General features: G+C 41.7%; 1 protein-coding gene across 12 annotated transcripts in view; it reads right to left on the reverse strand.

The window, feature by feature from the left end:
* rbfox3a (RNA binding fox-1 homolog 3a) overlaps nucleotides 1–27,031 on the reverse strand; it is a 1,467,330-nt gene that overhangs the window by 241,505 nt on the left and 1,198,794 nt on the right. For all 12 annotated transcript variants that reach the window (XM_078163425.1, XM_033611789.2, XM_033611787.2 and 9 more), the window contains one exon: nucleotides 22,226–22,474. In XM_078163425.1, coding sequence (XP_078019551.1) covers nucleotides 22,226–22,474 — 249 coding nt within the window. The remainder of the gene's footprint in view (nucleotides 1–22,225; nucleotides 22,475–27,031) is intronic.

Genomic DNA, 27,031 nt, shown 5'->3' on the forward strand with positions numbered 1-27,031 from the left:
CAGCAGCAGTAAATCTAACATCAGGACATCATCTGTTAAAAGCCTCCTGTTGTCGGATATGACATGAAATTACTCCAGTTAGCTCAATCATGTTGTAACTAAGACATCCGCTGGAAAAAATATTGTAGCATGCTGGGGGTAGGTGGGTGGATTTTCCCAGCATGCTTTGGGTTACAGACATAAATTCAGGATTATTTTGTGTTCTAAACCAATTTAAGTGTTATCTAGTACACAGTTATTGATGTTACTGTTCCTTATATTAATGTACAGTGTTTTAAGTAGTTACTGCTGTTCTTGTGGAAAATGTACTTCACACCATGAGCCTAAGTTACCTCACGATCAGCTAACTTCCTCCAATGTGTGCTTTGTACAGTTGATGTTGTTAATGTTAATAAATAACACTTTCTGTAGTCGTGTGGTGTATAGGGCACAGGAGTTGCTGTAAAAGAGTAAGACTAGCTTCCGCCTGAGTCCTTTCAAAATAAAACCCAGCTTGTTACAATATTTTTTTCATGTTGATGAGATGGCATTTTGGGTGGAGCGGTCACCATGGACATGGAGCTTGCTGTTTCTGTAGGTGCGCATTTCCTGGGGACACCTGCATGTCTCGGCCCCGACTCCTCCATTGTGATTGGCTAAAGCGCAGCATCGTTCCAACTCAAAGCCCCCCCCCCGCTTTGTAGTCGTCTTTCACACAGGGCTGCCAACAGATTCTACAATGTAAATTGCAGAGTCTGTCTTGAGAGATTAGATGCAGTCAGAATCAGACATAAACATAACAACATAACAATCTGTGTTACACATCAGGAAAACGGAAGGTTCTAACCTCACTATTTACTGGGATGTTCACTATGAATTTATGTCAGCAAGATTTATTACAGTCTAAACAATGGGTAAACTGCACATTGCAGATAAAACACTGGCTTTATCCTGCTTTGTATCCTGTGGGCTGACAAAGAACAAGCCTGGCCACCTGTTAGAATCTCTCATTTCACTCATCAAATCGTTTAGCTGTACTGGCACCAGCACGCAACAAAGGTAAACACTGCAGATCAACCTTCACAACCACACTGCTGCAGGCCAGGGATGGAGAGAGTACCACAATGTGTTACTCAAGTAAAAGTACTTTTACTTTAAAAACATCTTTGAATTAAGTGAATTGAAACTGTGGGTGATGCAGAATATGGCATCACGGAGGAAAAAGATGTACAATATACTCCACAGCAGCTCAACAATCTGCTCTACATTCAACTCATCCACTCATTAATTCTCAAAGCATAATCTGAGAAACTGTCTTCTCAAACCACACAGGTCATAGTTACAAGTATGATGTGTAAGGTACCCTTGATGCATTGGTTGTTGACGGTCTGGGACCCCGTGTCACTTTCAGCCTGTTACATGCATTGTCTCGCCTGGAAATCCAGACTCAAATCTAGAAAGAATTTGAGTCTGGCCCTCACCGATACACCCTTCCTACCCAAGAGGCAGCACTAACTGAGGCATTTCAAATGCCGCCGCATGCAACTGGATAGCACGATGGCCAATCAGAGCAAAAAACAAGGTGACGTATTCATTGCACTAAGCCCCATTTGTTTGCTGAACAGTGGGGCTAACTGATATATTATGCTTTTGCTGTATCCCATCGGCAAAACAGCAAAAACGTCCTTCCTGGAAACGAAGGCTTCTAGGGCAGTCTTCTGTTCCTCTCTCAAGGAAAAAGATAAGTGTAGGTGGCTTAGCGTTTCTTCCAAAGCTAAACTGAATGGACGTGGTCCTTCGGCAGCTGCCATCTTGGCTGTTTACTTTTTGACTCCTACGGTGCAGCGCTGTCGTCATCATGTTTCGCCCGCCCAGAGCCCAACTCTGTCTCTAGCAGATAGACTGATCTGATTGGTCTGATAGGGGATTCAGCGGGCTCTGCTCGTCGGGGCCAAATTCCCATGCAGTGCAAATTCGAATTTGCTAGGGGCGGGGCATCTGGATTTCCAGGTTATGCATTGTCTGTTTTCAGAACACACTTCTGTTTTCACAGAAAACATACAGTTTGCATTCAGTCACTTTCAAAATAAATGCACTACATCAGTACAACACTTCAAATTGACCTTTTTTGTTCTTCAACAGCAAATACACGTGTTTATGTTTTGCCAACACATGCACGTGGTTGGGTTTAGGCAACAAAAGCACAGCGCTGGTTTTAAAAAAAAAAACAAAAAAAAAACAACAGACCACCCTAACCCACCCACTTCGAAGTGAGACTGGATTGTATAAGCAGAAATTCCAACCCCTATTTATTTTGTGTTATTGTTAGGTGATGACCTGTATTGGCCATGGTAATCACTGAAACGATTTGTGGACTTATATACTGACAGAAAATAAACTGACATATATATATATATATTATTATTATTATTATTTTTTATTTTTATTTTTTTGCACTAACATTACCAATACAGCACTACCAGAACCCTCTGATAGCCTACCGCACACGAATCAAACACCAGCCAACAGGCTGGAATTACACAGCCATCACTGCAGCTCTCAAACAGTAGCAGCAACTTTCTGATTAATAATGGTTGTGTTGCGGGCGGATGAAATAATACATCATTAATGAGGGAAATATTAATTACATTCTCTAAAATATGAACAAAGCAGAGCAGAGCCGCTGTTGGCTGCTGTTGTGTGGCCCCATAAGAGAGATACTGTGTGCATTTATGAAACATTGCTGAAAACAGCAAAGGCACTGACAGACTGGATAATACATTTTTCTGTCACGTTTAAATTTCACTCTGCCACTGTACTGTCTACTGTGTTCTTGGAGGTAACATTTTTACTCTGCCACATGGATAATTACAATTATGTAGCTATAAGACAAAAAAAAGATTGGCTGTCATAGCCTACTGTACATGTGTTGTTTCAGCACCATGGATAGTGCTGCTGTCAGTAGAAGGTGTACTGAAACCAACAGAGTAGGAGGAGAAAGAGCTGCAAGCTGCAAACAGTTGTTTGTACTGATAGTCTGCATGTGAGGGGTTTTAATCACACAACAAGAAGCAAAAATCAACTGTCATCGGAACTTGCTATGTAAACAAAATACAGTGGCAAGAAAAATTTGGGCACTCCTGGTCAAAATTTTGTTTACTGCGAAAAGCTAAGCAAGTTATTTATTATTATTATTATTATTATTATTAATATTATTATTATTATTATTTTCCCCCTGTAAAGGGTTTTATCTGGGAGATGTACAAAAAAATAAATAAATAAATAAAAAAATATATAGGATAGGACAGAGGGATGTCTTATGATGCAGTCCCGGACTGGCCCGCGGGAGTACCGGGGAGTTCCCCGGTCTTTTTTTTTTCTTTTTTTTCTTTTGTTTGTTTTTAAGGTGCGCTCTGCAGCGCAGGCTGCGCAGCGCAGGTGGCCGTGCCAGCTGGCAGAGAGCCTGCCCGCTGTCAGAAATGATAGGTGGTTGTCAGCATTTGTCACAACGATTGGTCAAAAAGGGTTTTTTTTTTTTTTGTAGATTCAAGACGTGATTAGTTCGTTTCGCTTTCCGCCCCTGCCCGCCCCCAAATCAGTGCGCCTGTAAACTGAAAGCAGCTTGGTTGTGGAGAGCCAGGTGGAGCAGAGAGCAGAGGGTGTGTACGTGTGCCTGTGTGTGCAGACTGTGCAGTAGGAGCTCTGCAGCACAGCAGCGCCGTTACAATGGACCGCAAAAAGAGGAAAGGTGGAGCTGAACAGGAGCGAGATTAAAAAAAAAGGCCATTGAGGAGGAGGCGGCCAAATGTCATAAACTTACAGATATGTTCAGAGCCCCCCCAGCCCCCAGCAGCACCGTGACATCGTCAAATGATGATGCTGTAAGTATGTTAACATAGAAAAGTAAGAAAACTGGTTATTCTCAACATGAGGTCCGGGGAGGATGGGGACCAACCCGAGGCCAGATAAATGATTGATTTTAATTTTTTAATTTAATTTAATTTTATATACTTTATTAATCCCCGGGGAGAAATTCAATTTTTCACTCTGTTTGTCAATTACACACAGGTCCGAACACACACATGCACAAACAGGACCTATACATGCACTAAGTGGAGAGATGTCAGAGTGGGCTGCCCATGACAGGCGCTCCGAGCGGTTGGGGGGTTCGGTGCCTTGCTCAGGGGCACCTCGGCAGTGCCCAGGAGGTGAACTGGCACCTCTCCAGCTACCAGTCCACACTCCATATTTTTTGGTCCGGACGGGGACTTGAACAGGCGACCCTCCGGTTCCCAACCCAAGTCCCTATGGACTGAGCTACTGCCGCCCCAGCTATAAGAGCCAAATTAACCCGTGAGGGTCCATTTGGTTCCATTTTGTACAGAGCAGTGCAGGCTGAAACAGGGGACTCTTATCTAAGTTCAAAAGTTTTCAATATCTATCTAATATTACTGAAATAAGATCAGATAAGTTGAAGTTGCAGCTAACTTATATTTTTACGTGTTATACTGTTGCATTGAATATGGGTGTTGCCATAATGATTATGATAAGCTGACATCAAAATCATTTGCTGACAAAATAATACAATCATGTTGTTTAGTTCAACATAATACCCATTCATATAGGAGTCCTGGTTTATTGAGGGGCACATTTGGTCAGGGTAGGGAAGAGAAGGACTATGAGTAGGGTTGCTGTTAAAGTTGTGTTTAATAGAGTTGTTGTGTGACTGTCAGTCTGGAATAATGAGCTTTGGTGATTACTTAGCCCATATGTGTGTCCGTGTGCACGTGCACGTGTGTGAGCATGTAATGTGTGGATTGGGTGGCCTGGGTGGATGTATGACTCCCGGCCTGAATTTTTGTCCCAGTCCGGCCCTGTTATGATGTTAACCCTCTAAAGCAAATTGTGATTTCTGATATTGGGCTTTATAAATAAAATTGAAGTTAAAAGATGAACTGATTTCCAAAAGGCAAAAAGTTAAAGATGACACATTTCTTCAATATTTTAAGAATGATTACCTTTTTATTCAATCTTTTACAAATTCAAAATAAAGGAAAAGGTTGAAGCAAAAGTTTGGGCACCCTGCATGGTCAGAACTTGGCAAGCATCACAGCTTGTTAATACTTTTTGTAACCAGAGTCTTTCAATTCCAGTTTGGGGGATTTTCACCCATTCTTCCTGCAAAAGTCTTCTAGTTCTGTGAGATTCTTGGACTGTCTTGCATGCACTGCTCTTTTGAGGTCTATCCACAAATTTTTAATGATGTTTAGGTCTGGGGACTGTGAGGACCATGGCAAAACCTTCAGCTTGCTCCTCTTGAGGTAATCCATTGTGGATTGTCCTGTTGTAGAAGCCATCCTGTCTTCATCTTCAGGTTTTTTTACAGATGGTGTGATGTTTGCTTCTAGAATTTGCTATAATTAAATTGAATCCATTTTTCCCTCTACCTGTGAAATGCTCCCTGTGCCACTGGCTGCAGCACAAGCCCCAAGCATGATCGATCCACCCCCATATCTAACAGTTGGACAGGTGTTCTTTTCATGAAATTCTGCACCCTTTTTCCTCCAAACATACGTTTGCTCATTGTGTCCAAAAAGTTCTACTTGTTTCACAGTAAATTACATTTTGACCAGGCGTGCCCAAACTTTTGCATGCCACTGTATATGCTTTCAAAGTTTAGTTTTGTTACATATAAGTCAGTCCTATGCAGTGTCTTTCTAGTTTTACTTATAATCCTGTTTTAGGAGCTTTGTTTGTGTGTGGTTTCTAATTGTGGTTTGGTTTAGCTCGAACACAAGTCTGACAGCACATTATCAAGTTAGCCTGTGTGGCTTCACTCTTTTGTTTGTTAAGCTTGGCTGGCTTGACTTTTACAATTATTTTAGTTGGTATTTTTTTTTACTCTCAAAATTATTTGAAAAATAAAAATAGCAATAATTTAACTGCCTCTCCCTGACTCCTGACTGTAGGTCATGATTGTCTATTTCAGTATGTTTCAAACTGTGCTGATGTGTTGTTTGCAGTGAGAGGCAAAAGAGAAGAGAGAGCAGAGAGAGTTGATGTACACAATGAACCAGACCAACATGGGGATAGAGGGATGAGAAAAGAAGAAATGAAAAAGAGAGAGAGGGAGATGGAATGATGATGTCAGTTAAACCTGCCTGATCAATGAAAGAGAAGTGCTGAAAGTAGTAGCAGAGATGAAAAGAGAGACAGGCAAAGAGAAAGAGAGAGAGTCATGGAGAGTAAAAGGCAGAGAGAGTGTGGAGAAAACAGTAAGGGAGGGAGGGTTCAGAGATGCATGCAGGCTAAGTGCTGATTGAAGAGAGAACAGTAAAAATGGAGAGACAGGCAAGTGAGGATAATAACATTACATCATGCACGCACGCACGCACACACACACACACACACACACACACACACACACACACAAAGCTGAATCAGCAAGGAGCACTCTACTGAATGCAACAATAATCAGCTGCCTGTGTGTGAGAGAGAAAGAAAAAGACACAAAGACTATTAGCAATCCTTGGCCAGCTGCAGACACAGGGACCCTGTGATGATGAAGCACACTCCCCTGAACACTTAGTCCCTTGTCTACACATAGGCACACACACAGTTGTGACTGTGGGTTTGGGTGCTACATGTCAGGTGTAATCCTGTCAGTCCTCTTGCAGCACCACAACACCTCAACATCCACTGAATGTCTGTGCCATAAAGCACACTGAGGCACAACTGTTATAACTTAGGCCTATTTACTTTGACTAAGATTTTACCACAGACAACACTGTCTCCAAGAAAGAACATGAAAATGTTTTGGTGGAAATGTAAATGCTGCCCAGATTATACTCACTGGCAACTTTTGGATGGTTGGGTGTATAATGCTCAGGACTTAAACACCAGAGACCAGGGTTCAAGTCCTGCATCTCATTTATGATTGGATTTAGGTTGAGGCTACTAAAAGTACTTGGTGAAGGTGAGGCGGTCCCTCCAGGATTTCACAACATGGCATCGCATCTTTACTCTTACACTGTTGTCTCGCCATGTTTCTCCCTGACGTCGCTGGGCACCATTTACTGTAACAGTAATGGTGACCGGCCATGTATCATACTGATGTGAAAGGATGGTTTTTGTCATCAATTCAACGACTTTGGAGTGAGACCAAGTTGTTCAGGGGACAGCCCTAGTCATGACAAAATAAACCCTTACATTCTAAAAGCCTGGACACCCAAAATAATTCTTTTCCCTTTTCAAATCTAATGTGATGGGTGGATTCCTATTTACTCACATTCTCTTCAAAAGCTCCCATAGGATTTGTTGTGCGATTTTAATTTGTGTTCTTTGTTTGGTAAGATAATAAAGCCCTTTAATAACATGTTTAATAAATAACCTGTGTTACAATGTTATTTACATAGTGAGTTCATTACTCAGTTTGTGACATAATCCTGTTCAAAGCAGACAATGTGTCACAAATCCCTACAGAGGGTGAGTTTCTCTTGTTGATCCCTGTTCCAATGGAATCTTCCATTCAGTGTGTGTGTCAGCACATGAAGCTGGCTCCAGTCTTTCATTAGGCTTAGCATGGTATGGAATGGAATGGTTTAGGGATGTAAGCCTTCTTCTGCCATAGTCGAAGAGCTAAAATCTATCTCTGCACTTCTTTCTTTCTCTGTGGTCGCCATGCCTCCACCATCCATGGTGTGTGAGCAGCCAGGCAGGAAGGGGAAATAATAACATGAACATTATCATACACAAGCAGCCTAAGCTTCCTCCACTTTCACCACGGAAACAGTACTGAGCTGTATAGTGTGTGTGAGGAGGGAAGCTATACAGAACTAATGCCAGTTACGCACACACACGCACACACACACACACACACACACACACACACACACACACACACACACACACACACACATACATGCACAAGCATGCATACCATGCTGAGCAGTTTGTTACCACCACTCGCTCACATAGTTAACATGTCACTACAGTCTGGAACATTCCCAAAGGCCTTGAAAACTGCGGTCATAAAGCCTCTCCTAAAGAAGAGCAGTTTTGATGCCACAGTACTGAACAACTACCGGCCCATTTCACATTTGCCGTTTTTAGGCAAAGTCCTTGAGAAAGTTGTTTACCAACAGCTTACTGACTTTCTCCTAATGAACAACTCCTTTGATGCTTTCCAGTCAGGTTTTAGACCCCATCACAGCACTGAGACCGCTCTTATTAAGGTGACAAATGACATCCGCCTGAACACTGACGCAGGCAAAGTCTTAGCTTTAGTCCTGCTAGATCTGAGTGCTGCTTTTGACACTGTCGATCATGAGATCCTTTCACAGAGACTAGAGGACTGGGTGGGCATCTCTGGCACTGCCCTATATTGGCTGAAGTCCCATCTAGAAGACAGGAAGTACTTTGTTGAAATTGGTAACTGTGTCTCAGACCACATGGCCTTGACCTGTGGGGTGCCCCAAGGGTCAATCCTGGGACCCCTTCTGTTCAATCTCTACATGCTGCCTTTAGGCCAGTTAATACAAAGTAATAATGTGTCCTACCACAATTATGCAGACAACACTCAGTTCTATGTCTCACTGACAGCAGGTGAATATGGACCAGTGGATTCACTCTGTCACTGCATCCAACAGGTCAGTGTGTGGATGCAAAACAACTTTCTCCAGCTAAATTCAGACAAGACTGAAGTAATCGTATTTGGTCCACAGAAACAAAGAGAAAGTGTCAGCAGTCTCTCTCTCTCTAAAACCTACAAATCAGGTTAGAAATCTCGGGGTAATAATGGACTCAGACTTGAACTTTAACAGCCACATCAAATCAATAACATCAGCAGCTTTTTACCATCTAAAAAACATTGCCAAAATCAAAGGTATAGTGTCTAAACCTGACTTGGAGAGACTTATCCATGCATTTGTCTCTAGTAGGTTAGACTACTGTAACGGCCTGCTCACTGGCCTCTCCAAACAGGCCGTAAGACAGCTGCAGTATATCCAGAATGCTGCTGCTCGGGTCCTGACCAGAACCAGGAAGTACGAGCACATTAGTCCTGTGCTCAGGTCTCCACACCGGCTTCCTGTGGCTCAGAGAATAGACTTTAAAGCAGCTCTGCTTGTGTACAAGTCTCTCCACGGCCTAGCACCAAAGTACATCTCTGACATGTTAGTGCCATATGAACCATCTCGGACTCTGAGGACCTCAGGGACCGGCCTCGTGCTGGTGCCCAGAGTCAGGACTAAACATGGGGAATCAGGATTCCAGTTTTATGCAGCTAAAATCTGGAACAGTCTTTCTGAAGATGTGAGACAGGTCTCTACTCTGACAATGTTCAAATCTAGGCTCAAAACAGCTCTATTTCACTGTGCATATGACTGAAAGGATCTTATATGCACTCTTCTCTTTTAAAGTTCATTTTATAATGATTATTTATGTTTTTATTTTGTATTGTGATTTTAATGCATTTTCTTGCTCTGTAAAGCACTTTGAATTACTTTGTGTACGAATTGTGCTCTACAAATAAACTTGCCATGCCTTGCCTTGCCTTACCACCCCAAACACCTCCACCTGATTACACACCCAGTTAGATCTCCCAGATGTGTCGTTACTGTGTTTTTGAGTAGACATATGCATGCATCTCTGTGTTGTGTGCGTGTGTGTGAGACCTGCTGAGCTCAGCAGTGCCCCTCGCTGGGCCTATAATGGAAGCTATGAGACAGGAGTGCTGCCAGACAGGTAGATTACACACGGTTAGATTGCTACAGAGCCTTCTCTCACCAGGGATTAGACACACACACACACACACACACACACACACACACATACACACAGTGCACATGGGCAATGCTAAGAATGGGACACTATAGTTAACTGTACCACCACTTCTTTCTAGTTGAGAAGCCTTGGAGGGTTCTTGGAGGGTATGGAAGTGTATAGACAGTGATGGCAGAGTGGGTGAGGCCAGCAAGAGGAGAAGACACAGTACAGTCAGCATTACTGGGAGTGTTTTACAGTCACTGCAGAGAATTTGTCAGAGGGTGTAACAGTTAATATCAAGAGACATAGTTACTGCAGGATAAATGAAAAAGGCACCATACACACGGTGTGTGGTGTGGTGTTGTTGGTCGAAAAAGACGCTTTCTACATTTACTGTCAAGAAATATATTGTCAGACCAATATATCAGGTTAATACTGTTATTACTAAAAAATATAATATTGTCCTCTCAGTGTTGCCACTGACCTCAGTAGAAAGACTTTGACCTGAAATTCCTCAAATTGTCAGTTATTTCAATCATATTTATTTTCGTAAGTGGAAAAAAGGGGTTAATTTATCCAAATATTGCTGTTGGGTGTCAATACCTTACTTGTTTGTTTATTAAATTTTATTTCAACAACGCTTTTTATTTTTATGCCTCTGTGAAATAGTTTAGCTCGAGTGTCAAGGAAGGTGGTAGGTAGGCACTCAGCAGACTTCTTGACTCCGCCATAGTGTAAATTTATTTACAGTGCTCGCCATTACATGTGCAAATTAGGCAACAACAAACAAAAACCCAAACAAAAAGCCAAGCAAATAACTGAGGAAAATTAACTCATAATAAATCAAACATAAGGGCACATGTTCACGGCAGCACGGCCTCTCCTCTCCACCTCAAGCCCAAACCTCAACTGCCTTTATATAGAGGGACTGACTCACACTTAGACTGCCTCAGCCCCTACCAGAACAAAAGGAGGTTGCAATACACAGTAACCTTAACACAAGGAAATCAAATAAACACCTAGGATTAACTTACAAGCACATTTACATCACTAAATGAACCACTAAAAGTAAATAATCCTAACCGGTTACTTTAAACTGCACTAAACAAACAAAAGAAATATTCCTACAAAAAGAAAACCCCTCCACTTAGTTCAGCCCAATGATGTCATTGATGACATCACTAACACTATAAAAGACAGGAAGTGCTGGGCGGCGGCCTTTCAAACAATCCTGCATGGTGGGTCTGAACAAAAGAACAAACAGAGGTAAGTACAGACAAAGGAATAAACAATTCGACTAAGTTCAAACCTGTAACACAATAAAGGTAACTGAAACCAACTTATGACTGTGTGTTTGTTTTAATTTACTCATATATATTGATGTTAACTGTAACATAACAAGAATACAAACAAACCCGGGATAATAAGTGGTGTAATGTTACAAAAGCAATGGTAAATTATAGCAAAATAAACATATGTAAAAGTAACATGGTATACTGTGTACACTGAGCATGTAAGGGACAAGTGGTGAGTGAAGGTGCATTCTCACCCACTTCGTCACAGCCTCCACATCAGTAATAGACAAAGACAGAGGCATGATATTTTCTGGATGTCCGTCTGTCCATGCTTGTGAGCAGGCTATCTCAAGATTGCCTTGAGGGATTTTTTTTTTAAATTTTGACACAAATGTCAACTTGGATTCAAGGATGAACTGGTTAGATTTTGCTGGTCAAAGGTCAAGATCACTGTGACCTTATGTTTATCTCATTTTGTGAATGTGACATTTTAAGCATACAATGAGAGAATTTCCTCAAATTCTGTACAAACATCCACTTGGACTCAAGGAAAATCTGATTAGATTTTGGTGGTCAAAGATCAAGATGACTGACCTTTCATCCATCTCATTTCATGAATGTGACATCTCAAGCACATATTAAGGGGATTTCCTCAAAGTCAGCACAAACATCCACTTAGACTCTTGGGTGAACTGATACAAATTTGGTGTCCACCAAATTTGTATCAGTTCACCCAAGAGTCTAAGTCAAGGGTCAAAGCATTTTATTTTTTTTTGCAATAACTCAAGAATTGATATGCTTATTATAACAACATTTCACACAAATATCTAATCGTATAAAATGATGAAATAACAACATTTTATATCCAAAAGGTCAACAGACAGCTTCATTGTGTGACATCATAATGTTCTGTAAAACCACTTTTCTGGCCATTACTCAATGTCATATCTCAGGAACAGAAAGGGAGACTTTTGATCAGATACTGAATTGGTGACACTAAACTTGGGTGTCATGTCATTCACAAAAATGCCAAAGGCCATCTCTGAACAGAGACATGGTTAAAAAAAAAAAAAAAGTTGACTTTTGGTCTCCTTTAATATGTGTGTGTGTGTGTGTGTGTGAGAGAGAGAATGCATGGTTCATGTTTGCCTTTGCACTCTTACTTTATCTTAAACTGATGATCATTTTAACTCTGTGTTCTCTTCACATGCTGTATATTTCTCAGCTCTCATTTACTTGTTTGTTTTGCACATTTTCTCCAATTCAAAGGAAATTAAGAAAGACATTCCTAGAGTCAGTGAAAAGGGCTTTCTTTATGCTTCCCACAGTGCCACCCACCACTAAGTATTCTGTCTATCTCCAAACCTTAAAACCTTCAAAGGGGAAGAGCACACCAGTGCTTGGTGGCTAAAATATACATAAGTTAAATCATATGATGCTGGCTTTAATTTTAGATTTCACTGGCTGCATCCTGTTGCATTACACAGGAAAAATTTTTTATTCCATGCCCACTTCAACAATAACCTGTTAAAGATCCAGAGTTTTGAACAAATAAACTACAAATATACTCAGACATTTTTTTGGGTTTGAGTTACTGATGATCAATAAGTATATTGTGTGTTCCCCAATTGATGATGATTCAAAATACAGGTGTGATACAGATGTGAAACAGGCAGTGGCAATTGCTCTAAGACTGCAAGGGAAGCTCAGCTTCCCCTAAAATGTCAAAAAATAAGTGGTCAAATATGTACTGTTGTGTTTACATTTCATTGACTAAATATGCGCTAGAACGCGTTCAGCTTTTGTTCAGAATCAGCTACTGATCACAGGTCACTGATGCGACTTTCTTCTCATTCATTCTCGTAGCGTCACAGCGCATTAAACAGTGGAAGCTCAGCGTCCAAACACTTCAGTGGGGAAGCATAGAGTGGGTTGTTCCACTGCAGCGAAACTAGACAGTCATTGGATAAATGCTCGGTTTTGTCCCGCCCATCAGACGCTCAGCATCTCTGGAGGTCTATGGGGCAGTGGGGCTGGCATGGACGTTGGGTTTCTGCATGATGATTGGATGATCTGTCTGAGGCTGAATCCCTTTCTGATTGACAGCGAAATGAGCGAATCAGCGATCTTGAAATATAAACCACCACCAGAGCATTTTTCAAGTTTCATTCCGTTGTTCTGAGTTGATCTGGAGACTTTTCCAATCCTCTTAGCGACTTTTTCTTTGTTAAAAACGACTAGCGACAAATCTAGCATCTTTTTCTGGTGTTATTGGAGACTGTACTCGTGTTTGGAGACTCTGACTTCTGTCGCTCTGCATTTACTGTCCCCAACGGGCAGCAGGTGCTGCTATGAGCCCCTCTTCCGTCCCAAAGCACTCACAGGTGGTCACACTAGCCTCGCGCAGCAGCCCCAGAGGGTAGAATTTACATATAAATAAATGGACACAATTTATGATGTAGGCCGAAAATGAGCTTCCCCTCCTTGAAAGACCAGCAGCCGCCACTGGAAACAGGTCACATTGAAATTGACAGTAGCAAAGATCCAGTGTCATGTTCACCTGTTAGAGTGAGTGGAAAGATTAGCTGTTTTACCACACAGGTCTCTTCAGGATTTCATTATCAGATATCTTCCCCCGGCATCACAGAAGATCAGTCAACACAGTGTCAAGGTGGACACCCAAGATTAGTGTCACCATTTCAGTATCTGACCAATTTTGACACTGAAAAACAGCCAGAAAAGTGTTTGTTATTGCAGAATATTATGATGTCACAGTGAGGCTAATCTTTGACCTTTTGGATAGAAAATATAATCACTTTGTCATGTGATGGTATTAGATATTTGTGTGAAATTTTGTCCTAATTAGCATATGAATTATTGACTAATGGCCAAAAGCAGTGACTTTGACCTTTGTCAAATTCTTGAGATATGAAGTTCAATAATGGTCTATTCATCCTTGATTCCAAATCTTTGCAAAATTTGAGGAAATATCCCCTCTCATACTGTAAGAAAATGAGACGGACGTGAGACCACAATGACCTTGACCTTTCATTTTTCGCTACCAAAATCAGTTCATTGTTGAGTCCACACATCTGTGTAAATTTGTGCGCACAGACAGACAATCCAAGAACATAATGCCTCTGGCCATGGGTATTGCCGGTATGGAAGTGTATTAAAAATCAAGCATTAATCTCAACAATCTGTTTAGTATGCACAGTAAGGCCTCATTTACACTGCAAGCGATGCGGTCGCAAAGTGGTCCACATGCGTAGCGGCAGCACACATGTATTCACACCAAAACTGAACAGACGCGTCGTGCAGCAGTCGCTGCTGTCCCATCAAAATACAAACCACACCTGAACAGTTGGTGGCGGTAGTGCACCATGTTTGCAAATCTCCAATATACCCCAAAGAAGAAGAAGTGAGTTTGGACAGAAAGCCCAGGTTGGACAGGTTCGCACGTCAGTGATTATTCCAACGCATGGAGAATTAATATTTAGCACTACAGATGGGTAAGTAGTCTTTGTCTCCTTGGTATTACTACTAAACACAAGTTTGCGTGTGTTGTGACCTCTCTTGGCCACTGTAGATGTTGATTTTTTGTTGAATACAGCGACCATTCGCTCGCAACTCGCACAAAAAAATCTGCGTCTTTTCTATTTTTGAGCTTGCTCGCGAAAGCAGCGCAACTCAAGCAGCGTGTAGAACCGATGCGGTGTCATTGCTCTAACCTGTTAACATGCTCGCTGAAATGAAAACGGGAGTAAACAGCGACCATTCGCGAGTGCTACGCGAACGCATCGCTTTCGGTGTAAATGAGGCCTAACTGTTGAGAAAGACATTCAATCCCAATAACCTCCTCTGATCAACCAAAAATGAATCTTAAACAAACTATTTGCTTTAAGTAGCTCACTCTCAGCATTAAACATATTGCAGAGAGCACTATGGTTACCTGATATACTCAAATCTGGCTGATGTTTACACATCTTTTAGCTTTCTAGTTCTCTGTACAAGCTATCAAGGAATGAAGAGGAAAGGTCCAAGCATACGTAAATTGGGCATTGGGTTTTACGCCCCCCCTCCAAAGTTAAAGATGAAACTCCTGATGAAACACAGAAAAAAATGCCTTGTTAAAATTGCTGTTGCAGACCCAGAGCTCAACTAGGCCCATTGAAACCCCTGCTGAATCCCTGAGTCACACTAGGTGCTGAAGGCCAGCATCCGACCAACTTTGAGAGAAAGAAACTCTGAATTCAACAACACCTGGCCAGAGTTGGGTATAACGCGTTAGAGTACTTTTATTACTTTTTGCATTAACGAGTAACCTAACGCGTTAGTTTGCTGTTTGAGTAATCAAATACTTAAGTACATTTTGCATTATGCCTGGTACACACTACACGCTGGTACTCATCAGTTATCCCCGGTCGTCTTTCACGGCGTGTGTGATGTCATCGGGTTATTCTTGTCCTGTTTTTATCACTTTTACTATTTTTTGAGTCACTCTGTCTCTTCATGTGCCAGCCGACATGTTGTTGTAGTCACCTAAAAGCGTCAGCAGATGACAGGAGCTGCATTTGAAGCGCCATAAGTAAACTATCAAGCTACTGTATCTTCCACATGAAGTTCTGACAAATGTTTCAGAATAAAAGCCTATTTAGAAAATGGAGGGATTCTCTAGCCGAGGTTATAAGGGGCTTTTAATTTGAAACAAGTGTTGAGTTTGAAATGACAGTGTGATATGTTAATTTTACAAAGACAACAGAGCGGATAAAAAGTAAATATATAAACACACAGAGGGATTAATAAATAACGGACCATCTATAATGTAGTTTGTTTCAAATGAAGCTGGGAGCCTCTGCAGTTGTGGTGAGTAAAATCCCTGCTTTATGTCCAACTGTGAGGATGTACCATTGTTTGCTAGCTTGATGCTAATCAACAGTAACGTTAACTCAGCGGGTTGGCAAAGTGCCTCTGCTGTTTCACACCATCATTTCCCCTTTTTACTCTGTGTGGTAACATCCCTAGAGGAAATATTAAAGATGCTGGGGTGTTGTTGTCATACAGTTGTCTACGGCAGCAGATCGTTCTGTGTTTCTACTGGTCAAAGTGATGGCTGTGATGGGAGACACAGAGTCACAGAGACACAGAGGTCCTAACACACACATGCACACATTATACATGCACTAAGTGGAGAGAGTCAGAGCGGGGCTGCCCATGACAGGCACTCCGAGCGGTTGGGGGGTTCGGTGCCTTGCTCAAGGGTACCTCGGCAGTGCCCAGGAGGTGAACTGGCACCTCTCCAGCTACCAGTCCACGCTCCATATTTTGGTCCGGATGGGGACTTGAACAGGCGACCCTCCAGTTCCCAACCCAAGTCCCTATGGACTGAGCTACTGCCGCTACCCACTGCATCATGATACAATGCAAAAGGCTGCCTCCAAAAGCCCCCGGCATGAGTCAACACATTCTCACTCTGACTTTGTCACATATCAACGTTTGGTCATAGACACCATGTCAACTTCAGCCTGTTACATGCATTGTCTGTTTTCAAAATACACTTCCGTTTTCACAGGAAATGTACAGTTTGCATACAGTCTCTTAGTCTCTCAGTACAACACCGCAAATTGACGTTTTTTTTCCTTCAACAACAAACACAGGTGGTTGGGTTTAGCAAATACACACATATGGTTGGATTTAGGCAAAAAGAACAGGTTTTGGCTTTACAATCATACAGGAAGCAAACACCGGCCTCCCAACTAAAAGTCGGTGGTTGTTGGACTCATCCATCACCCCTTCCCAGCCACTCTACTCAGACTTTCGCCCCTTTAACTTGCGTTGTTGTCCCGCCACATTTCCCTCTAATGTCAGTGTTAATGTTGACAGCTGTTTTAGATTTAGTCTTAGTCTCAGTCTTGAGATGAAAATGCTTATTAGTTTTAGTTACATTTTAGTCATTTTTATCCTTCATAGTTTGAGTCTAGTTTTAGTCGACAAAAAACTCAAAATGTTTAAGTTGACAAAAACTCAAAATGTTTGAGTTGACAAAAAATTCATGACATTTTAATTATTACTTTTGGTCAATATGCTTTCTATTTATACTGTCACAGGTTGCCCAAAAAACTTCATGGAGAATTTTTTTTTCTGCAACTACAATTAATTTCTGCACAAATACAAACTCTCATTTCACCAGCAAATCTGACAGGTTAAAGGGGTGATTTACTAGCACACATTTACAGGTCATAATTTGAAAAGCTCAACCTTTCTATTTATGCTCTCAAAAATTTTGACACCACAAATAACTAATCTGAGACAACTAGTATTTGTACCCAGGTTTATTGTAAACTCTGACTTATCCATCTCACTGTTAAGAAGCAGAAAAATAACTTTATTAAAGCCTGAATTCTTTCTTAATCTGCAACATGTTAGTCTGGAGGTTTAAACTGGTGTCCTTGCACAGAGTTGGTGATTAAAACAAAATTTTCGTCTCTGTCAGAGAAAACTGATCTAAATTCAGACTGTTTACTCACAGCACAGCTACACTGCGCACAGATGACACAGATAACTGAGCCTTTTACCTGCCTGTCGAACAGCATCAACCCATAAACCTTCTCAAGTCCAGACTGAGTGGAGTCCTGCAGGGTTGGCTGTGAAGTACACCGGCTGGTTGCTCTGCTGCCACTCAGCAGCTAACAGGTGGAGCTGCTAACAGCCACAGCTGCAACTAACAACCTCCCCAAATCCCTTCAACAGCTCCACCATCCACAGTTAGACACACACGGCTGATTATTTACAGTAGAGTTACAGCTCACAACGCAAACCAATGGCTGACACTGCTCTGGTGTGAGTGTTTTGCTGTCTAGCAAAACATTCTGGTGCTGACTATTTACTGGAGTTAACTAGCCTGACACTCATGCACCACTTGACGATAATTGCAAGCACAGCTGTTTTTAGCCTTTAATGTTTGATAGTCCACCACTAACACGTCTCGTCTGAAACAAAAATGAAACAGATTTTACTTTCACGATCTGTTTTGTCCAAAAATATGTAAACAAAGCTAACACTGCCTGACACTACCGGGTGCCATTACATAAATAACCGCAACCAGCCGCATATCATGCCAATGTGAACGGACAGCTTTTTTCATTGGTGTCTGATGCTTAAAGTCACTAACTGAGCACCGGTATTTGATGACTTTGGAGTATGACTAGGTTGGATGAGTAGGGAAGATGTCACCTTTTCTTCTTTACAAGTAAAAGCTTGAACAGGCTCAGCTGGATGTTCAGTGTGACAACAGCATTCATGTAATACAGTTAACAAGCTAACAGCACTAACGATGAATCAGAAATGTACAACATTTTTTCGCGTGCGCTAGATATCAAACAAAAGCCAGTGACTGTGTCTCATTAAATGGCTGTGAGCTGTAAATCCACTGCTTCTCAGCAGAAGAGAGAAGATAATGTTTTCTAAGAGCCTTACGGTGCAGAGTCTCTCCTCCTACTCCTCCTCCTCCTCCTCCTCCTCCTCCTCTTCCTCCGTGCTGCTGCCTGTGTGTTTGCAGGTCCCCGTACCAAACAGTAGCATGAAAGTCAAGAGCATTCACTTTGCATCAAAATCTTTGGACCAAAACGTCCCAAGAAGTACTCGACTTGAAGCAACCTCAGTCAGTAGATTGAGAGGTCTCCAACTGATGATTTGAATCTTCCACTTTCAGGGGGCAACTCTACTTCGGTTGCAACCAACCTGTACCAATTTGAACGTGCATGGTTGGTCCTTTGTTTATGCCACAACCTGACACTTCCAGCAAGGTTATGCTGTCTGAACCACTCATAACCCCAAGTTATTTTTCAAGGACAGGAGTGGCAACCCGCATAGTCATCTCATGTTATAATAAAGTGCAACACACTGTGGCTGCTTCCTCTACAGTGAATATTTATAGTACACCTTTGAGATGATGTGTTCTCACAGTCTACACTTAGCCTCCTTGCATCATGCCAGCTATATGTCTATTCACACTGAATCTTTATAGTTAATTGACATGCAAGTAAGTACAGAGAATGTTTAACCACACAGGTTCCTATCTCCTGTTGATGGATCTCATTTAGAACTTGCTTCATCTCTACAATATTGTAAAATATTATATATATATATATGTATATATATATATATATATATATATATGTATATATATATAGAGAGAGAGAGAGAGAGAGAGAGCGAGAGAGAGAGAGAGAGAGCGAGAGAGAGAGATATCAAGGTCACAGGTTGTCATATATATATATACAGTACAGGCCAAAAGTTTGGACACACCTTCTCATTCAATGTGTTTTCTTTATTTTCATGACTATTTACATTGTAGATTCTCACTGAAGGCATCATAACTATGAATGAACACATGTGGAGTTATGTACTTAACAAAAAAAGGTGAAATAACTGAAAACATGTTTTATATTCTAGTTTCTTCAAAATAGCCACCCTTTGCTCTGATTACTGCTTTGCACACTCTTGGCATTCTCTCCATGAGCTTCAAGAGGTAGTCACCTGAAATGGTTTCCACTTCACAGGTGTGCCTTATCAGGGTTAATTAGTGGAATTTCTTGCTTTATCAATGGGGTTGGGACCATCAGTTGTGTTGTGCAGAAGTCAGGTTAATACACAGCCGACAGCCCTATTGGACAACTGTTAAAATTCATATTATGGCAAGAACCAATCAGCTAACTAAAGAAAAACGAGTGGCCATCATTACTTTAAGAAATGAAGGTCAGTCAGTCCGGAAAATTGCAAAAACTTTAAATGTGTCCCCAAGTGGAGTCGCAAAAACCATCAAGCGCTACAACCAAACTGGCACACATGAGGACCGACCCAGGAAAGGAAGACCAAGAGTCACCTCTGCTTCTGAGGATAAGTTCATCCGAGTCACCAGCCTCAGAAATCGCAAGTTAACAGCAGCTCAGATCAGAGACCAGATGAATGCCACACAGAGTTCTAGCAGCAGACCCATCTCTAGAACAACTGTTAAGAGGAGACTGCGCCAATCAGGCCTTCATGGTCAAATAGCTGCTAGGAAACCACTGCTAAGGAGAGGCAACAAGCAGAAGAGATTTGTTTGGGCCAAGAAACACAAGGAATGGACATTAGACCAGTGGAAATCTGTGCTTTGGTCTGATGAGTCCAAATTTGAGATCTTTGGTTCCAACCGCCGTGTCTTTGTGAGACGCAGAAAAGGTGAACGGATGGATTCCACATGCCTGGTTCCCACTGTGAAGCATGGAGGAGGAGGTGTGATGGTGTGGGGGTGTTTTGCTGGTGACACTGTTGGGGATTTATTCAAAATTGAAGGCACACTGAACCAGCATGGCTACCACAGCATCCTGCAGCGACATGCCATCCCATCCGGTTTGCGTTTAGTTGGACGATCATTTATTTTTCAACAGGACAATGACCCCAAACACACCTCCAGGCTGTGTAAGGGCTATTTGACCAAGAAGGAGAGTGATGGAGTGCTGCGGCAGATGACCTGGCCTCCACAGTCACCGGACCTGAACCCAATCCAGATGGTTTGGGGTGAGCTGGACCGCAGAGTGAAGGCAAAGGGGCCAACAAGTGCTAAACACCTCTGGGAACTCCTTCAAGACTGTTGGAAAACCATTTCAGGTGACTACCTCTTGAAGCTCATCGAAAGAATGCCAAGAGTGTGCAAAGCAGTAATCAGAGCAAAGGGTGGCTATTTTGAAGAAACTAGAATATAAAACATGTTTTCAGTTATTTCACCTTTTTTTGTTAAGTACATAACTCCACATGTGTTCATTCATAGTTTTGATGCCTTCAGTGAGAATCTACAATGTAAATAGTCATGAAAATAAAGAAAACGCATTGAATGAGAAGGTGTGTCCAAACTTTTGGCCTGTACTGTATATATATATATATATATATATATGTGTGTGTGTATATGACCATCTGTCACTAATTATTTCATTACTTTCCTGTAAGTTTATTTCTCTGTGCATGGACATCAACTTACAGAAAAAAAAGCGGGACTTGGGGAAAACACTAACACCTGACTAACGGAAAAATGTAAATAGACTACAGAGTGCAGAGATGAGTATATTATGACTTAATTTATTAAACTGCTGGAAGCCTGGCAAACACACCTTTTCTGCTGAAGAAAAGCTGTAAATGCAGGGAATTGTTCTTCTTTTAGCAAAAATACCATTTGGTTCCGATGCGATAGCAACTTCAACATAGGGTTCCACATCAGCTGCAGCCATCTTGGTTGTTTTTGAAAATGCCTTGACGGCTCTCCTCTTTACATGCCTTGTTTAAAACACCCCCCATATTACAACTTGATCTCATTCCTACCCATATTTTGCGCTTGAGCAGAAGCCCCCAGCTTCATCATAATGAGGGTTGGGGTTAGGAAAAGATTGTTTGTCACAAATAAGTAACTAACAAGTCATCTGACTAAACATGGCAAATTAACTCATCATTGATGTTTCATTTCACACTGGGCATGAACATTGATCTCCTAGGTCAAAGTGCTGTGCTTGCTGGATCCATCCATTTCCCTTTCCACCCACCCTACGCTGAATTTCTCGCTCTCTGTGCTATGTCTGTTGCTCTGACCATTCAGTGATGAGGTGGATGGGTTTATATTGGAGTTGGCTGAAAGCATGGTGCATCCTGTACACATGCTAAAGGGTGCATTGTGCCTCTGTATCTGATGCCGGGGGTCAATGACCAAGCTGTGGTGTGACGTCCTGGGATTGAGACTACACTGAATGCCAATGTTTTTCTCAAATTAGCAGATGTTGATGTGTCCACCATTTTTTTCCATGTTAAAGGAGTTTTTTGGGGGGGAGATTGTCCCTATCTGCGGAGAGGGTCCAAGGACAGAGGGATGTCTTATACTGTAAAGCCCTCCGAGGCAAATAGGGATTTGTGATATTGGGCCTTGAAAATAAAATTGAATTGAACTGAATTGTTAACACACATTTCCAAATGTGTTTGTTGTGTAGATTTTCTACCGTTGTTGTGCAGGGGACAGAAGAGAGAGAGAGAGAGAGAGAAAAAAATAAATTAAATTAGCCATCAGACCACCAGTCAAGTACCCCTAACTTTTTTTTAAACCCTCTCTGATGCCAACCGTATATGGTTCATAAAGATGACGTCAGTATAAACTGTAGACTCACCGTTACTGTGTTTGCTGTGAGGGCGGAGGTGTTGCTGTCGTTTCCGGGCTGTTCGCTCTGTGTGTGTGTCGGAGTGTACAGTGTCAGGGCATGCTCAGCCACTGTGCTTGGCCCTGTGTAGTCTGCAGGTGGGTGGGTGTGGGGTGTGGCGTACTCAGCTGGGATCCCATTCTGTGGTGGAGGGGGGTACTGGGCTGGTGGGAAGGGTTGGGCCATGGCTTCAGGGGGAGCTGGGGCCTCTTGGTTACCCTGCATGGATCGATAGAGATAGGGACAGGACAGAGGGAAGGAAAAAAATCAGTAGGTTAATAAGGTTTACTATCTTAGTGGTACATCTCTGAAACATTCCACAATCCTGCTGGTGGTGTAAAAACAGATAAGTTTGGAACTTCTCTCTCAAACTATTATCTTTGTTGATTTTTTGTTTTTTTTAGTGAGATGATGCATGATGTAATACATTTGGTGATTTGTCAAGGTTTACACGAAGGGGCAAAACGTGCATTTTGTACATTCAAACAACAAAACAAGATAAGCATGGAACATGAATTGTGACCAAGGTACAGGAGATCTTAAAATGTGAGTTGTTGCTATTAAAGAGGATGCAGTTGTTGTGTAGAATAGTGTGGGTAGGTGTGAGTGTTGAGGAGCACAGAGGCCTAAAAAGGTTCAGGAGCCACATGTATAAAAATGTGTACACACAAAAACTATGCATTGGCCTTTTCCCACACCTAAACTGGTATTTATAAAGAAATGTGAGGTGAGAAGGCATGCACCTCGCACAGACTTAAGACCAGGTGTGCACATGGTTTTTGCTGAGATAGCTGTGGCTGATATGATAAGGTGGACATTAAATATTAGTTGGTGATGTAAACTTGATTTGATTTTGATGTAAAACATGATTTGTAATGCATTTTGCACACACTGTTCTGTAAAATGTCAAAGGCACATTTATAAACTTAATATTTTAACCCTTTGTGGGTGATGAATTTCATCATTCTTTTTATTTACATTTGAGTTGTTTTTTCCCTTTTAATTCCCTTTTTATCCCTTTTTATTTAGTCCTTCTGAAGCACTCTGTAAACTCTACTGTAAACTAAACTGTTTAGATATAAGACAAGTTAAGATAAGTTAATTATTGCACTGTTTGTACGTTTTTCTATGAAAGTCATGTACCAAAATTCATACATATCTCACATAATGATGAGCCACTAATTTGTGTTTAACCCACGTAATCAAGGACGTTACCAATGTGCTGACAAGAGAAAAGAAGGAAGTGGTCCTATAAGGTTGTATGTTGGGGTAGTGGGTGGGTCACAAAACACAGGACTTCTCCAAGGAGACCGGTGCTGCTAGGCAGCTTCAGACTGTAATGCAGCCAGAAGGCATTAATTTGAAATGCCGCTGGGAAACAATGTAGCTTAAGGAAATGGCAGGTCCTTATAAGATAGGCAGGAGGGGCAGTGAATGGGTCCAACAAACACTCGACCTTCACCCAGGACCCTGTTATTTGCTTCCTGTATGTGTGTAGTTTTGTTGCACCAGGAAATGTACATAAATAAGAGGTGTTTTACTAATGTTGGAAGTTTATTTTGAAAAAGACTGTAACCATCTAACGAGCAGAAACTGTACATTTCCTGTGATAATGGAAGTGTATTTAGAAAAGACACAATGCATGGAACAGGCATAAATTGACACAGCATCCCAGAGCCTCAACAACAGATGGAGCCAGGATACCAAGGACGTCGTATCGTTGTCAAAAGCTCACTGAACAAGTGGCGATATGTGACAAGTTAGGAGTGAGAACATGTTGGTGCAGAATAATGAATAATAGCTTCTTTTTGGTGTTGCTGGAGAGCCTTGACATTGCAACACAGTCTGTGCTGAAGTGGATGCAAGTGTCGATTTTCCTGTATGTGCTTTGCACATCAGACACACAAATAAAATGAATCATTATGACTAACATTTATCATAATTTGTCCGCACATATCACACATCTACATGCACATATGAGATAGTTTACTGCACCCAAAAAATGCGTCAGGGCACAACAGAAACACATCCACCTTCCAAACCTGCGACATTTCACAGATATCAGGCAACTGACAGGTGTAATTGAGCTCAGGCCATGCTCCTGTCTGAAGCTTATATATGCTATCTGGAGCACAAACAGAGTCAGACAGCTTGCTTCAAAGCCTGGGTGCAGTGTCAGGCATAATATATCGGGTCTGGGGGTGAGACTCTCCACCAGGGCCCAGAATGGATCCACTTCCCTGCAGCACATGCTCTCCTCAGATGAGGCCATTGGCTGGCATTTCCCAGACAAGCACCTATCAAACAAAGTGTTAATCAGGAAGTTGTTTATCTCTCTACCCCTTCTCTCTCCCTCCCTCTCTCTCTCTTCTGTGGTAATGGTAAAGCACTATACAACGTAGTGTGGAGTTATATTATGCAGTGCGAAATATGACTGATAAAAACTCATTAGTTTCTGTTATGGGTAAGTATCAGTACTCCTGCCGGTATAAGACGATCATTACTATTTATAGCCTGATACGTGATAGCAAACTTTACAATGTTGTGATGTGAACACAGTGTTAGATAATGCTTGCTAACGTTTATAGATATATGCGTGTATATACGTATCTACAAGCTAACGCCGGTCACTGACCAAAATACCTGCCCAGTCCTCCACTGGTTCTCCTCGCACCACAACTGAATCTCTCTCCTGTGACCGTTATTTCTTCTGACCCTGGTCTGTTCCTGGTCTCTTTGACGCCTAATAGGCTGTAAGGTGAACACAGTTATCGTTTCATCTTGTTCCGACATCTGGGGACTACACGATCTTTACTTCATAAAAAAGATCGATACATGTTCAGCTAACAGTGCTATTAACATCGCCGTGTCCGACAGACTTGACAATTATCACGGGAAAACAATCTTTGTTATATTGAGATAACGAGATAATTAATTCGTTATCACGAGAAAACAATCTTTGTTATATCGAGATAGCGAAATAATAAGTCATTATCACGAGTGCACAAAAAAAATAAATAAATAAAATAAAATACATGGCCATTCTCGTATTCCGTACTGGACAGCTGTCTATGTAGCCTAAAAACACGTCGGTTATGCCCAGGTATTGAATCAAATGTGTTTTAAGACATTTTTGCTTAGTTCACCTTATTGACTATTTGTCTCATCGTGTTTCATGGACACGGCGATGTGAATAGCACTGTTTCAGCTCATTTCTGCTCACTTTTGAGGACTTCCGGGTCTGTTTTCCTCTGCTGAATGAAACCATGGCGACACGAAATGCGGGTACCTTAATGGTGTAGCGCGATCACGTGACGGCCGTACCACCACTCGCGTACCAAATCTCATTACGCTCAGGCGGAACTGATCATTACGCTCAGACGGAACAAGTGCCAAATTACGACCCCGATCACAGGACTCTTGCAGGGTTATGAGCTACAAACTCCCGCTGATTAGCTGAACATGTATCGATCTTTTTTATGAAGTAAAGATCGTGTAGTCCCCAGATGTTGGAGTGGAAATCAGTTTCTGTGAGACTTTTTCTGATTCACCATACGGCCTATAACAGGCTCTATATAAGGCTGTGGTCCGTCATATTGGTATGAATACTGTAGTGTAAAAGTCAAAACCCTCATCAGATATTAGACCATATAAGTTGGATAAGATACAAATAGCTATATAACTATGTTAGTGTGTAGACGTTTGCAAAAAAACTAATCCTGCATTCATGTGTAATATGCAATATAACAGTGTGAACTCTTAGTGACATCTCAGCTGTGAACTCTTATTGACACACATAACCTATCACGCGCTGTGTAATGATATAATGCATTAACCTACACTCACATGATGTTGTGAACTTATAGTGACACTCATACAAGTTACCACGTGCTGTGTGAAGAAGAACACTCACTTGATTGTACTGCTTAATGCACTTAGGAGTTTATATAAAGGTCACACATACATTCAAATGATTGTGTCACGAGGAGCTGTAGCATGTGAGTCACCAGGGATCACATGTTTTTCTAAAAATAAGAGCACGAGGGACTATAGCATGTGAGTCCCCACAGATCACATGGGTTTTTAAAAAATAGAGTGAGGGCGGCCCCGGAAATACTGGTGGTAGATTCCAGCTTGAGCAGGAATAAAGGCAAAAGTCTGCTACCAGTAAAAACGGGTCGAAATGGGAAGGGCTACAGAAATGGGTGGAGATCTCCTCGACCTCCACCAGCATATAAGCCAGAGCGCTGACAGCAGTTTTTCAGTCGTCCTCCGGAGGCTGACTAGTGAGTTTGTCTGTGTTGTTGCCTGTGAACACAATAAACTCGATTGCACCAGATTCTGCCTATCTCCAGTGTTTTTCTGAGTATCTGCCAGCCGAACCTAAGATACTGAATTGACAGCAAAAGACATTTTAGAAGAAACAAGGAGGACGAGGTCGGGAGCTGTCAGGCCCAATTCCAGGCACCGATTTCAGTCACCTCAATACACATTCACAACCTCTTCAGTGTCACAACTAGCATTAAGATCCATTATTTTCCTATTGTTTAAATTGACTGCTCTCCCTCCTGTTATGTCACTTCCAGTTTAGTTTTTTCAGATGCAGAAGTAAAATTCTCTCACAAAAACGACTCCAGAGGTCACTGTAGTGTATACACATATATAAATATATATGCATATTTCAATGAAAATTTAATTCCTACATCATTTTCCTACACATTGATTCACTGGGGTCTCCAACCTGCAATCTGCTCTTTAACAATAACGCTGCAACCT

The sequence above is a fragment of the Epinephelus lanceolatus genome, chromosome 21, assembly GCF_041903045.1.
Source record: "Epinephelus lanceolatus isolate andai-2023 chromosome 21, ASM4190304v1, whole genome shotgun sequence".
NCBI classification, from domain to species: domain Eukaryota; kingdom Metazoa; phylum Chordata; class Actinopteri; order Perciformes; family Serranidae; genus Epinephelus; species Epinephelus lanceolatus.